The sequence below is a fragment of the Anastrepha obliqua genome, chromosome 1 (genome assembly GCF_027943255.1).
Source record: "Anastrepha obliqua isolate idAnaObli1 chromosome 1, idAnaObli1_1.0, whole genome shotgun sequence".
Lineage (NCBI taxonomy): Eukaryota > Metazoa > Arthropoda > Insecta > Diptera > Tephritidae > Anastrepha > Anastrepha obliqua.
The window spans coordinates 124,661,556-124,677,695 of NC_072892.1; the positions used below are offsets into that span (position 1 = coordinate 124,661,556).

General features: G+C 36.8%; 1 protein-coding gene across 1 annotated transcript in view; it reads right to left on the reverse strand.

Annotated features, from left to right (window-relative positions):
* LOC129235984 (neurexin-1) overlaps positions 1 to 16,140 on the reverse strand; it is a 58,098-nt gene that overhangs the window by 15,633 nt on the left and 26,325 nt on the right. Inside the window, exons 15-18 of the mRNA XM_054870103.1 lie at positions 5,403 to 5,550; positions 4,564 to 5,321; positions 4,094 to 4,444; positions 3,793 to 4,028 (exon numbers count right to left, since the gene is read on the reverse strand). Coding sequence (XP_054726078.1) covers positions 3,793 to 4,028; positions 4,094 to 4,444; positions 4,564 to 5,321; positions 5,403 to 5,550 — 1,493 coding nt within the window. The remainder of the gene's footprint in view (positions 1 to 3,792; positions 4,029 to 4,093; positions 4,445 to 4,563; positions 5,322 to 5,402; positions 5,551 to 16,140) is intronic.

The following is a 16,140-nucleotide window of genomic DNA, read 5'->3' on the forward strand; positions in this document are numbered from 1 at the left end:
CTACAGTTCGTAAACGGCATATATACTCCATCAAAGATAAATTGGGGGAAAAGTTCGACCAATGTATTTTGTAGGAAGTTTACGCCATTTAAGGGGGTCTTCTGGTCTCCAGCGAAAAAAAAATCGATTTTGCATAATTTTGTTGTATGTGTATGCGAGAATACGCCACAGAAAGGATTTTTTGAAAATCGCATTTTTTCACATTTTTCTGTGCACCGAAGTGTACCCTCCTCCGGCCGTTTTATCATAAACTTTATCTTTAAACGCGTTTCCCCGAAAATCGTGTTTTTTAAGCATTTTGGTCACACTTTTCATAGTAGTTATACTCCGATTTCAATGGTTTTGGTCTTAAAAGGTTCGGAAAACTTACCGCTAAGTTTTTCCGTGTACGATTTTTGAAATTTTTTTTCATTCCATTTTTATAACCTTTTAAAGTTCAAAAAATGAGCAAAAAAAAATTTTTTTTGCAAATTGTTGCATAACTTTTGAAAAAAATTAAAAAAAAAAAAATCTGTCACGGGAAAACTTAACCAGGGCAACTCTGAAGACAACGCATATCTAATTTTTGCTTTCTGATTACCCAGGTGGAAAAACCGTGACCAAAATGGAGACCTGTTTCGTTTGGAGGTGGACGTCTTCAGCGCCATTTCAGGTCGCGGGTGTTAATTTTTTTCAAAGTCAAAACCATTTTTTAAAAGCCAAGACATGTACCTTTAAAATAAAAAAAATTTTTTCTTAAATATTCACAGGATTTGTCACAATCAATCCCCAAAAAAACCCTTCATTTCAGGGCCTCGAGACCAGAAGACCCCCTTAACTACATATGTATAAGCCATAGAGGGAGATCCTATTGTTTTGCCTTAGAGTCGTCAGGTCCATACCAATAGAAGGCTTTAGTCAATACAAACTTAATAATGAATAAGCTATTAAGCCTTCTACCAATTGATAACATGGACCAGAGAGGTATCTTGATGTTGTCACACCCAAATAGTGAATATGCAACATTTCCCAAACACGACAATCTAATGCGTGCTAGTATCTATCTTTCGGCAATCAGTATGACAAACGAGTACACACACAATTACAGCTCGAGAGTGTTCTGAGATCCATAAACTTTACACGAATTGCTTCTAAGTAGACCATAGAGCTGGGGTATTTATTCAAAACAATTAGATCAGAATATGTAATTCGGCCAGCCAGACCATTATAGAGCCATTCAAGTCCAGATAGTGGCAGTTCAAGAATTATTTGGCAGTTTTCGATTAAACAAAATCTAAAAAAACGAAATCTACATGGTATTCTCAGCCAGAAAAAAGGATCTAGAACACGCTATTCTTTTTCTCAATCAATTATAGACTTGTAGCTAATTACAACAGATCTCTTCACGTGATTGCAAAGCAGTTTGATTTTCTCCAGAGAAACCCACAAACTTTTGATATTTCTTGCCTCCTGCCTCTTGTGAATTATTAGATTCCGCTAGGCGGAATCATCGTGTAGTCAAAGTCAGTTTATTTCAATTGTGAAGCTATAGCGCATAGTGGGTTAAGACATCTCGACCGTATGCTGAATAAAGACACATAACCTCAGCTCAACTCAGCTCTAACCAAGGTTCATTAAAGGAAGTTGATTTGGATGAGGTACTGTGATGAGTAGAGAGTACGAAAGACCATGAAGTCGAAGTGTAAACCTCATTCTCATTCATTTATTAATTCGTGTAATCAAAGCTTCACACGAGAAGGTCACTAGAATTTCTCTACAAAAACATCAAAAATCCGAAAATATTAGAACCATTCACGGTGTATGTGGCTTAGATTGGGGTATCGGTAAATTTTTGTATGCAGTAAACTACCATCTCAACCTAGCTGTACATTAAATATGGCTTGTCCACCTAAGAGAAATAGCTCCTGACTGACTAATTATTGACTCCAGCTGAGCCATACAGGCGGAGGGGAGGGGTACAGGAAAGGGGGAGGAACCAGATAGAATCCAGGGCTTGGATTAGAGGTTTTGAAGATGACGAACAACACAGGGTGAGAACCCAGATGTTTAAACCTTGGCCCAACAAGAGCAGGACAGCTGAAAAGAAGGAGTTGAATTGATTTCATTTCGCCGTCCAGACAGCTTCTACAGAAAGGGCTTGACGCAATGCCAAGCCTCACCGCATGGGCACCTAACGGACAATATCCGTTAAGTATACGTGCCAAAATCGAGAAGGCTTGTTAATCTTAGAAGTTCTCTCAAGAGCCCCCGATCTACCCGCAGCCAGAAAGACCTCGCGGTTTTGCTCGTTTGCGTACTAGCTCCAGAGTTACTAGTACGGGATCCGGCTGCAGATTTGGTGTAGTCATCGAGTACATGCTGAAATCCACATTTTTACCCACATTTATGATTAGGAGAATAAAAATTCACCACGGTGCCAGTAGAAATGTGGCCGAAAGTGCAAATTTGCAAAAATTTTCAAATTCTTCTTTATCTTTTTGTTTTAAAACTGTAATTTTTTTATGGCACTCTGTATGATATCCAAAATCCTCGGTAGATTCAAAACACTTACAGTAAGTAAAATTTCAATTTAATACAAAAAAATACAGGTTATAGTTATAATATAAATTATACAGTGCTAATTTCGAAGTATTTTTCGTTAAAAACTATTATTCTTATTTTCTTATTCTTAGCCTTAAAATGTCGTACAGCTGGCAATCGCTATCCTTGTTAGACTAGTGATGTTACGCGCTAGCTTCCTCTCACTCAACCTTCAATTTTTCCCATCTTTAACTGCTAGCAACCCTAACTTGCGGCCAGATTTAATTATCATAATAATGAGAAAAAAATTAGCTATATTTTGATCTATAACAGATCAATATACGTTATGGATGTATAAATATATCGAAATCATACCTGTTTATACCTGGCTGCGGAGAGGTGCGGCCAAGCGCGCAACGGCAACTACGGTTTTTTTAAGTCTTTACCTATTGCAGTAAACCGAACGATATTTTATCTCAAAACTTGGTTAATTAAATTTTTCCCGCAAAATCAATTAACAATAATTTAGTTAAAAATACTTTCGGCCACATTTCTACTGGCACCGTGGTGAATTTTTATTCTCCTAATCATAAATGTGGGTAAAAATGTGGATTTCAGCATGTACTCGATGACTACACCAAATCTGCAGCCGGATCTTAGACTATACGGGGTGCTAACAAAGAGAAAATTCGGTACAGTTACTTTGATAATGCGCAAATGCAAGCCTGGTCGCAGAAATTGTGAATGGTGTTTATGGTGCCGATATTGTAACTGCTAATGATTCTGTAACGGCACTTTCGGTTTCGTCGTTCAAGAAGGTGTCAATAAAGTCACAGAAGTAATTGAAATTGACCGGCATTTAGTAGTCATAGCATTGCCCAGATCGACCATAAAACAGTTTTAAACCATTTGCGCAAAAATGTTTCACCAAACTTATATAATATTTTGTGCAACATCAGCCATAGCTTATAGAAAATTATAGATATGTTGTCCATATCCATGCTGCAGTCAGCAGAGGCTTTCTGAAATGTTTTCTTGCTCAATAAAATTATTATTGGCATCCTTACAGTATTCAGACTTTTATACATGTGTAAGTGTATGTGTAAAGTTTTAAGTGTTCAATTAATGGCTCATAAATTATTTATTCATATAATCAAGGAAAGAGATTGATTGATTGATATTTTTTTTGTTTTTTGCAAGACTTATTTACGATGAGAATACTTGAGATTTGAAGAGTTTGCAAGTTTGATTGTTTAAAATAAATTCCCTAACCTGCTGCATTCTTTGCAGATCATTTCTATCTAATACTCCAGTTACCAATTGAACATCTCCTCGTATGGTTATGTGTGGATCACGTTCAACAGCCAAGTCCAGTATGCGTAACTTATTCACCGACAATCCGGCAATAACACCCGCAAATGGACGTTCAATTCGTGTTCTACCGCCACGGCTAAATTTTCCGCCCACCTGGATGCTGGACATGGTATTGAAAACGGTCGATTGATGTCCTAAAATACACAAATAACATTGAGAAATCAAACAAGCGATGTCTGCCATCTTGGACTTGCAATACCTTGGGGACTCAGCGTTTGGACATTGTAGTCGTCTAGTTGGAGTGTAGCATTACCGCCCTTGCGACTAAAGCGCACCACATGGTAAGTGTTATCATTCACTTTTGTGCCAATCTCACCTAGAGGCAAATCTCGCGTACCAATATTGTAGACCATAAAAATATTGCCTTCGACAATTTCGAGTTCCATGTAATCCTGAGTTGTTGCACTCTCGATTCGTAGAATAACTGCATCTGATTTTGTTGTAATGAAACCCAAAGCTATGTTGTCCTCCTCTGTATCGGCTTGCATATTTTCCGGAAAGCCATACTGAATTATGCCTTTATTGTTGCCAAACTCATAGGCGATCGATTCTAAAATCAGATAAGCAAGAAAAATATTTTATTTACGAGTTGTTGCATATTGAATAGAATAGTTTGCTAGTAATTTACTAATAATTTGCTGCCCGCAACCGCACCACTCACTCACTCACCATCATAGCACGTCGGGCCGGTATATGAAGTCATGTCACACTCACATACATAAGCATTCCATTGTTGTACGCAGACGCCACGATTGGCGCATGCATTCTGACTACACTTCGTCGGACCCTCGCACCCGGACACCACCAAAGAGCTGGGCACAACTGCGTCGCTAGTCAGCGTAGGCGATGTATCGCCCAAATCCAAGGAAGCAAGGCAACCTTCAAAACCGGAACGCGATGAAATGGATGCCGGTAGCTTGGCGTACATATCCTTGAAAACCCCACCAATATAGAGTATGCCAGAAAGTTCCAGGTGCATGCTATTGCCAGTCAATGTCACTATCTCGAACGAGTCGTCCACCGTGAGTGTATGAGTCTTGGGACCCGGTCGCCGTATGCTAACTTGATGCCACCGGTTGTCGTTCATGTGTATGCGTGATTTATCACGCATTGTTATTGGGCCATCGCCAATATCAAAGGTGTAATGAATATGCCCGTTGACCAACTCCAAGGCAATGAAGTCATTACGACGTCCGCCATTATATAGCAGTAAACCATTGGGTTCGACGGTTTTGAAACGGAAATCCACCGAGACGCTTGAGTACGCCTTAAGCATCGGCAAACCCACGTATGAGTGTTTCGAGCGGAAGGTGGCAGCATGGTAGGGGTTACCGGGTGGTGAATTCACAAAACGCGCCGTTAGTTTAAATGTAGTGCTTGGCAGTGCCGATAACTCAGGACCCAAATTCTTGACAATATCAATATACCTGAAATTAGAAAAATGTATACATACATATTTGGCACTCTTACTATAACGGGAGCATACAAAAAATACTCATCAAATTCACCTTTGTCCATTGAAAATGAATCCTTGTAGTTGGCCAATAAAATTTGGCATTGTCGACGTCATTTGAATTTCCTCCTCGGCATGGAACATTCCACCCAAGTGGATGGAACGTATTTCGATAGTGCTGTGACGACCGAGAATAGTCTCCGCTGTCGGAATATACATATTTACGCTAGATAAAATACTAAATCACACATGCAACGCACACCTAATTCAGCTACTGCATATTTAGTACTTGTTAGTCATAAGTATTATTAGGCAATTACAACATGGTACATACATACATATGTATATATATGTGTGCGTGTGGGTTGTAAATGAGGAGTCGTTGTATTATGTTAAGTCAGCTCCTCAATATACAACTTTTTTTTTTTTTGCAATATCTTGAAATCACAAGAAGCATTTCTAGGTATATAACTGGTATATATGTATGCATGTTTGTAGTAAATTACGATTAAATATTGCTTAAATGAGTAATTCATTTAGTGAAAGGCGTAAAAGTAGTTGCATAGTAGATAATATTCTCATAATTACGTATAGTACACATATATGATAGCCATTTGTACGACTATACGAATTTACGTATGTATGTATGTTTGTAAATATATTATTAAAAAGAATATTCAAGCATTTCTGGTGAGTCGTTAAGTTCTTGTTCCGATTCAGTTTGCAGTTTTGGGGTTACTAAATTGGTGCAGTTTACAGTAGTTAAAAAATAAGAGAAATGTGTTTTTTCATAACAAGAAATTAATAACAAGAAAAAAAACTGAGCGCTTCTTCACAAGAATCACTTGTCGGCATTCTGCGTGACTATAGTAATCGTAGATAAACATCAGAAAACGTTAAGGTATAGAGAAGTCTCAATGAGAGGAACGGATGCACTTTTGAGGGGTACTCGTCCCATGAAGACTTATCACCATAGACACATTTTTCTCCAAAAGTTAACAGCAAGAGACTGAATTATGTAAATGTTAATAGCAGTGGAGTAGAATTCGTTTGTAATTAGAAACAAAGAATGTTAACGCTGTAGCCTACAGCTGCTTTTTAATATGACCATTAATAATACTTTATATAATACTTTTTTCTATTTACTTTAATTTCATTTAGAAATATCTTTATTTTCGAACTATTTCACATTTCGTCACCTTTTCAATAAAATATAAAAGTATCATTGAAATTTGAAATATTCTAAATTTAATAGAAAGAGCAAATCCTCCAAAATTATGTAATTAGTAAAAACTTAGTAGAATTCCTTCAACCAAATCAAATTAATTACTTTATACAGCCGAAAGCCTCTGCTGCTAGCGCTGCGTTCGCTTCAGTTTACCTAATATTTTTATTATCATGTGAACTTTTTAAAATAAAAAAATAAATAAATTTCTTCATAGAGAAATGCTTCATTACTAGGCACACAGGAAGATGGAATATACACATACAAATATATGAATTTATACGAGTATAAGTACATATGCGGCTGCGTGCACTTGCCATAACAAAAATTTTACGATGCGCTGAAAACTCTCAAGGAATCCAGCGCACATTCATAAGCACAGCATTGTGCCAAAAATTATGAATTATGAGGCGTCAACAAAATTGTTATATAATTTACTTAAACAACTTTTTAAGTCTTTACTATGAAGTAGTACGCATTTGTTATATAAATTTCGGGCTTCATCCGAAGGCTGAATGTAAGTGAATGCAGTAACATCCAAATAAGTCGCACTCCTGTTTCAAACTTTGCGGCTATATGCATTTGCGAACTTTTTATCAATTGGAGAACAAAAAAACAATGTTTCGGAATGTTCCCTATTATCGAAATGTCCGGGAAAGTACAGCAGCTGCCAGCATTTATTGTAGAAGACATATTTACATACATACGAGTATATGAGTGCAAGCATATATACGGAGCCGCGATCATTCGACATGACAAAAATTCACGATTCAGCAAATCTTGCCAAACATTTCTATAAGAAAATTTCAGTATTGACTATTTTCGAATGGTCACCAGTGATGTTTTCAATGTTCAGTACCTCTAAGTGCATATGTGTGTAACACTATATGAATTAAATATTATAAATATATAAGTGAACTTATGCTTAGTTATCCCATATATATTATGAATGCATATGTGTATAAGTAGTCTTCCTTAAATTTTGCTTTTATTTATTATAATTTTAACGTTTTATACTATCTAGAAAATGCGGATGAATAAATTTCCTTTTTCAAAGGCACATAGAAATACGCATTTAAATGGCTTGCAAAATGCCATCAGCCATTAGTCAATTCGATTTCAGACAGAAACCAAAAACTTTGCAACTTAGAGAGAATTGACTGCAATCAGCTCTGTTAAGAACTACCCCGCTGTCGAGTTGGATGAGGTGAAACAGTCTTGGCAGCTAGACTTAATTTTTAACAATTTACACTATTTATAGCCCGTAAGACTTCTGTATATCATTAACGTTCTCTGCAATTATATATAGGGTGTGACAGAAGTAGCAAACGAAGCGGTTTCACAAATCCAGGCCTTGAGTTAGCGGAACATAAAACATAGGCAGTGTTAATAAGCGGCAGAAAAGTGCATGAGGTCGTGAGTATCACAATTGGGAAAATGAATTCCTCTCAAAAGCTGCTCTTAAAAAACTTGGTATTATATTCTATTCTAGACTAACGTTAAGCGTATTGTGTGAAAGGCTGAAGCCCACCGTCAACCAACTGATTGGACCTTATCAGTGTGGCTTTAGACCTGGAAAGTCTACCATCGACCAAATATTTACAATACGCCAAATCTTGGAAAAGACCCACGAAAGGAGAATCGACACACACCATCTTTTCGTCGATTTCAAAGCTGCGTTCGACAGTACGGAAAGGAGTTACTTGTATGCCGCGATGTCTGAATTTGGTATCCCCACAAAACTAATACGGGTTTGCAAGATGACGTTGCTCAACACCAGCAGCGCCGTCAGAATTGGGAAGGACCTCTCCGAGCCGTTTGATACCAAACGAGGTTTCAGACAGGGTGACTCGCTGTCGTGTGACTTCTTTAACCTGATGTTGGAGAGCATCGTACGAGCCGCAGAACTTAATCGCTGAGGCACAATATTTTATAAGAGCGTACAATTGTTGGCGTATGCCGACGATATCGATATCATCGGCCTTAACAACCGCGCTGTTAGTTCTGCCTTATCCAAACTGGATAAAGAGGCAAAGCGAATGGGTTTGGTGGTGAACGAGGACAAAACGAAGTACACCCTGTCTTCAAACAAACAGGCGGCGCACTCGCGTATCAGCACCCACGTCTCTGTTGACAGTTATAATTTCGAGGTTGTAAAAGACTTCGTTTATTTAGGAACCAGAATTAACACCGATAACAATGTCAGCCTTGAAATCCTACGTAGAATTTCTCTTCCCAACAAGTGCTACTTTGGACTAAGTAGGCAACTGAGCAGTAAAGCCCTCTCTCGACGAACAAAACTAACACTCTACAAGACTCTCAACATGCCCGTCCTAACGTATGGCGCAGAAGCTTGGACGATGACAACATCCGATGAAGCGACGCTTGGAGTATTCGAGAGAAAGATTCTGCGTAAGATTTTTGGACCTTTGCACGTTGGCAACGGCGAATATCGCAGGCGATGGAACAATGAGCTGTATAAGCTTTACGACAACACAGACATAGCGCAGCGAATAAAGATCCAGCGGCTACGTTGGCTGGGTCATGTCGTCCGAATGGATACAAACGCTCCGGCTTTGAAAGTATTTGATGCGGTACCAGCTGGTGGTAGCAGAGGAAGAGGAAGGCCTCCTCAGCTTTGGAAAGATCAGGTGGAGAAGGACTTGGCTTCACTTGGTGCGTCCAATTGGCGCCGGTTAGCACGAGAAAGAAACGACTGGCGCCCTTTGTTATACTCGCCCAAAATCTGCTCCGCCGACTCTGAGGAATAAAAGTGTGTAGCGCGTTCGGAATTACATCAGAAGAGGCAGCGCTTGTACACTGGAACATTTTGGCGAGAGAGCTGGTTGAATCATCATAAAATGAGTTCAATCGTCAAACAGCGATGCAGAATTGTTGGCAGAAGTGGCAGAGTCGATGGATCAATCCACCAAGCGGACGTTGAACTTTTGGCCTAATTCCCTCTGTACGAAGTTGGCTAAGTAACCTACTCAAATATTGACAGGACATGGATGTTTCAAATATTACTTCAAACTTTACATAAATTCGGACATGAAGATGATGCTTGCTGTACTTTCTGTGCGTTATTAAAGATGCAGAACATTGTTTTTTCGTCTGTCCGCATTTGAAACCAAAAATAATGCCTTGAACAATAAGGTGTGGAAGCCACTTAAGGTTAACAACCTGTCGAATATTACGCTTGAGCCGATAGAAAATGTTTCCGCTGTTTGCAATATAATAAATAAAATCATCACAAAGTAGAGTCGTGTGTCAACGCATATTTTCCTAGAAAGACCGCTCCCCCTCCGCGAAGCAATACCAAATGCTAGTACCACGGACCAACGGAAACGGAGCTGTGGTGGAGTTTTAATACGGTAAGCGGAAAGGCAAGTCTCAGACTTCGGCTTTCAATGCTTTGTGCGACTTCTACAACAAAAAACAAACAAAACAAAAATCCTGCATCTTCCCTGCAATTTAATTCATTCACTTTCCAATCACCGTCTTGAATATTGGAGATCAAGTTTTATCTCTCTATTCTTGAGTTTTTTTCTCATTCTAACAGATTTCTATTTAGAACCACTGAAAATTTTATTGTCGGTCAACTCCAAAGTAACTCTGAACTGATGACGGGAACAGCAAAGTTGAAACGAAAATTTCGACTCCAAATTTCACCCTCTTTTCCCTATCAAAACTAAAGTACACAGATTTCGACTTTTATTGGGAATGGTTTGTACGTTTTGTGTCGCAAGTTTTGCTCACAACCAGATGAAGAACTTTTGGACAATCTGGATACATATATTTTTTATTAATGGTAGCTTCTACTATTTTTTAACACACGACAAGTGATTCAAACCGCTGCATCTTAAGAGTTTTTAGAGTTAGAAATAAATCCGAAATGAAATTGAAGACAAAAGTAAATAACTTGAATATAAATAAAAAACTACTTTTTTGTATGTGTTGTGATTTACATAAAGAGTGCGCCAAGTTGAGAACGAACAAATACGATATTTCAGCAATAAAATCTAGAAGTGCATTGAATTAAAATAAGAATTAGGAAACCCTTAAAAAAATCAAACCTAATGTTCCATTAATCTCTGTGTAATTAAAACTTTTTCTTACGCACACACATACACGAATACTTAAGCCACACGCTCACAATTTAAACAATACAAGACAAAACATAAACAATACTCAGTTCTGATGATATACGAGTTCCTACTAATAGTAATCGATAACTATAATCGTTCATTAAGTATCTCTCGAAAGATATCGTTTTTGGCCAGTAAGGATATGATGATTGAACCTTTAACAAAATGAATATCTATTAAAATCTATGAGAAACTAATTATGTGCAGATTTTCAGAGCATATTTTCAATGCTTCGATTCGACGAAAAAGCTATTTAAATTGTTCTGGGATATTTGAATTGAATATCGAAAAACGGTTAAAGCAATTTCACGAAATGTATGAATGAGGTGTGAATAGTGAGGTGATACTTTATGCGAGGCTTTGTGATCAGCTGATATATGTTTGTATATATGCATTTAATGCGATTTAAATAGCACTCACAGAACGACATTGCGATAAACAACTGATATTAATTGTGTACACCCAGTAATAAAACTTTACGTGCAAACATTTCACATTGAGGTAATTTCACTTATTCCTTTTGTAAGCTTAGAGAAAAAATAATATACTTATATAATATAAATTATTACATTTCACTTTAAAATTTCAAAAATAGTAATTTTATGAGAAAATTAAATACTAAATGCAGATGCAGAAAAGCGAATTTATGAAATTTTGGGGGACAAAGAAAAATATATTTCTTAAAGGTATTGAAACAGTCTCGCCACTTTCGCCACTGTCACTTGGCAGCAAGTTGGCTGATGAATACACAAACAATGGCATATACTTGCCGACACTTATTTTTGCGAAAATAGTTTATAATTGTAAATGGAAGATGGCGTAATGAAACCACCCACACAATCGCTCTATAATTGTGGCCGACTCTCAATGCTAAACGCACAAAATCTCTGCTAAGTCAAAATAAGCATATAGTCCAGTCAAAAGAGGATTTAACTTCGTAATTTTAGGAGTATGCGAGTTTATGGTTTTATTATGTAAAGCCCATCACTGTGAACTTAAGTTTGAGTTTTCGGGGTCGGGGGTTGTGTCCCGCGGCCGCCATCTTGGAAATAAGGGTGCAACTGGTTTTTTGCGATTATCTCGTGAATTTCGAAAGTTACGAAAATTTTGTTAAATACTTTTTTGTAGATAATAATATTATCTACAACTTTCATTCAAAACGTTTTATTGTAAAATTAATAATAAAAAAGTTATAAACAAAATTACGCGAAAAATTAAGGGATGCATTGTTTTAAAGCGTAATAACTTTTTTTTTATTGATTTTATGGAAAATATACATTAGAGCTTTTTTATAGAGCATTCTTTTGTGAACATTTTTGTCTAAAAGTTTTTTCCGCTATCTTTATTTAGTCGTATGATTTTGAGCTGCTAAGCGGAGCAACCAATACATTAGCGAAGCGCGTACATGATTACACAGGCCGACAAAATTTAACCAACATTCAGACCCAGAAACCAGACTATATATTTCCAAAGGTATATGATGCGCTAAATCCAAATCTGGCCTCAGAATTGCTCTATCAGCTCTGGTTTTCGAGATATCCTAACCTAAAAGTGCAAAAAACACCATTTTTGCCCATATTTGAGGTTATGTAGCCTTGCAGATGTTTTCTTTCACCAAAATTAAAGGATGGCATCTTTAAACACAATCCTTCTTTTTTCAAATGGCGTTTTGTTTGCTCAAATATCATTTTTTTTCGCAGAGATATCGCATTTTGAAATTTTCATGTTTCGAAATTTTGCTACACCTGAAAATCGATTAAGATAACATAGACATGATATATTCGATTACTAATTTTCTTGAATTGAGTCTTATTTTTCTTAAAATTTTGTCTCACACCATAAGTGTCCTGACTCACCACATCCCTACACTATCTAACCTTTGGGTACCGAGTCACACACAGCCCTAACCCCTAGAAACCACCTCTATCATATCGCGAGCAGGCCTTCCCACAAACTCCAAATTTACATACTATTAATCCATATATTTCAGGCCCTCAAACCCAAGAAAACAATAAAACGTTTTGAATGAAAGTTGTAGATAATATTATTATCTACAAAAAAGTATTTAACAAAATTTTCGTAACTTTCGAAATTCACGAGATAATCGCAAAAAACCAGTTGCACCCTTATTTCCAAGATGGCGGCCGCGGGACACAACCCCCGACCCCGAAAACTCAAATTTAAGTTCACAGTGATGGGTTTTACATAATAAAACCATAAACCCGCATACTCCTAAAATTACGAAGTTGGCTATTTTTTTCGTCTCTTTTGACTGGACTAATAGTCTTAGCACATTGATTGCTGTCTAAGAGACAGACACGCCCAGAGGATACGCGTGCAAACACATGACTTATACAGAAGTTGCCTAGACGATGAAGAGGAGCAGACGATCTCGTACATTCTGCGGATAAGGTACTTTCATTTATGTATACCGTCTTAATAAATTTCACTTCACTTTAGACCTAACCACAAATTTTAAAGTGCACTTTAACTAACCTGGAAATATATATCTTTTCGAGAGTTTAACAAGCTTTTGAGAGTGCACTTACTTGTATAGCCTGATAATTATGCCGGATCATTTTCGATTTTGTGTACTGGCGTTCAGGGTTGGGCATAGTGCACTAAATAATTAATGCAATAAGCGGATAGTTATAATACTGAGAAACTGAAGACTTGTGACAATGAATTTCTTCTTTCTATCACTAACAAATTAGTGATAGTGCAATATGCCCAAACCTCCTGGTGATATGACTTAAACTACTAAAGTATTGCTTAAAGTAGAAATGTTTGCAATTGCACGCAAAGTTTTGTTGCTGAGTGCTTTTAACAAATATGTTACGCCTTCAAATATGTAATTTATTATCATGTCGTGGAGCATATCGTTGAACAACCCTATTAATTTTTAATTAAATGACGTTTCTGATGGCAATGGCCCATTGATAAATATCTCTGAGAATTAGGTGATACTGATCAAGATGTGGATGGGGATGTGGATGTTGTTTAAAAACTTGGGACGACAGGCATTACTAAACTTCACAGCGACTTGCTAATGCGTTTGCAATTGTGCCATGCAAATTAGGAGTTATACAACAAAAAAAAAAATACGAAGTTCTAGAGTACAAGTACACATACATAAATATATAGTTTGTAGTTATGAAACATGCGAAATATGCGTGATGCCGTTAGAGCGGCAAAATGGCGCCATGCACACACAACCAAGTGCAAATGCAGCTAGAATGGCGGTGTTAGTGAGCAAGGACGGGCTCGTGTGTACGGTGGTTGCGTGGTAACGGTGCGACGGGGTTACGAGATTTGCAAAATACGTACATATATTTATGTAGGAGTCCGCTACACGCGATTCGGACATTTTGGGTGCTTTGTGCGACAATATCGAATATATGCAGATATGTAAATAAGTTAAACTTGATACGTGAATACAAACACGCGTACATCAGTGTATTGCAAATGCATTTGCGATTACTACGATTTGTGAGGTTAGTTTTAATAATTTTTTTTTCGTTTTTTTTTTGTAATTAACACAAACTAAGTTAGTAGTTGGGTGTTTTAACAATATCGCAGTACACGAATATATAGAATTAGAATAAAACACTAGAAGAATATTAGTAATTGGTGCAGATTACAGCCCCGGCGCCTTATAAACATTTTTTTGCTGCAATTGTCGGAGCCGTTTGGGCACAGCAACAACAACAGTAGCAACAAAAAAACGTGCACCTGATCTTGCGTGTCGATTTTTTAATTTCTTTAACCTATTTATATATACGTATATGTATTTTATTTGTTATACATACTTATGTATCTCTCCTTTTTGGGGAAAATTCTAAAAGCTCTTTAAATTTCGAAAAATTCAAAATGAAGTTTGTAAAGTATCAAACTTTTAAAAATTATTTTCGCTTTAACCTTTCTTTTTACTAACAAATATTCATTGCGCTATTTTGATAAAAAGATAGTTATCAGATTTTGCACTGCAAAAATATTGCCGAGTTCGGAAGAGTGGAAAAAATTAGCGGAGGCCTGCAAAGAGATTCACGCAATGCGAAATGTTTGTATGTATGCATGTGTGTATGTATGTATGTATATATGTATAATTAAATATTTGACATCAATGCGTTAATTTGTATACATTTGTATCGCCGGTAATTAGGTATGTACATATTTTGTTGGGTAATTTTTCTTTGCATTGCACTCCATCAAAAAAAAAACGAAGGAGAATAAACTAAAATGTCACTGCAAGCAACCAATTTTCGTGTGCGTATGTATGTAGTAATCGTTGAAATTGTACACAGTTTTCTTTTCATCAGGTTTTCAATTGCTCACTTTTCCCACTGCATGCGGTTGACTACACTTTCTTACTTATAATTTCTCAAATTCCCGCTAATTTTTCTTTTCTTGCAGATCTCGATTTTTTTTTATTTTCTTTACATTCTAGATACATACAATTCCTCTATGTTCAAGAGTAAGTCCGAAGAAACTTTTCAATTCTGATTTCTGGCAAAATAAGGCAATTTGGTATTGAGGCAAATGAAAACACGACATCAAGATTTTAAAAAGTTTCAAATTTACAAGAACAAAGGATTAAATTGATTTACATCAGGCACCAAAGCAATCGCGGATAAACGTAAAGCTTCAAAATGTTTCTGCAATTCAAATTTCGATATCTTGAGCTAACTAATAAATGCATTTTAAACTTTAAAATCAATACAGCATACATACATATACATATGTACGTCCTATACTATAACCCAACTATTCAGCTATGTATGTGATTGGAGATATGATAGTTTCATTTTACACCAAACGAACTTAAGTTTGAATGGCTGCTACCTTACGAAGGATGTATGAAGGCTTCTTTAGGATATTTACCCTATCTTATCTGTAACTTCCACTTTATTACCAACTAAGCATTTAGGATTATTAATTTACAAGGCCCGTAGTGTGACTGATGACCGAGTGACGTGGAGGCGAATTGTAACGGAAGCAATGGTTCATCCCGAACTGTGATGCTATGATGTTGATATAGTGAATTAGAATTGGAATGGATTAGAGAACTAAACTACCGAAATATATTTTTTTTTTTGTAAAAACAGATAGCTTTTCCAAACAAGAGCACAGAAATTTCACATTTGGCAGTAAAATTGAAGAATAAAAAAAATGATTTTTGGTAATTTCGTACTGTAATTCTACGCTGTTGCAAAGTGTTTTGTGATGAACCCGAATACGAAAAATGTGTCCTTTTTCTTCTAGAACTTGCTAGAGAAGACGTTCGGTTGATGGTCGGTATTATTACAGACAGCATATGGCCACCCTTGAAACCATTGCGGTCCCGATTTGGAGATCTGACTTAGAGGAGCCGGATAGCACTGGGCATTTTCTTTATGAGTGTTCTTCTTTGCTAGAACAAG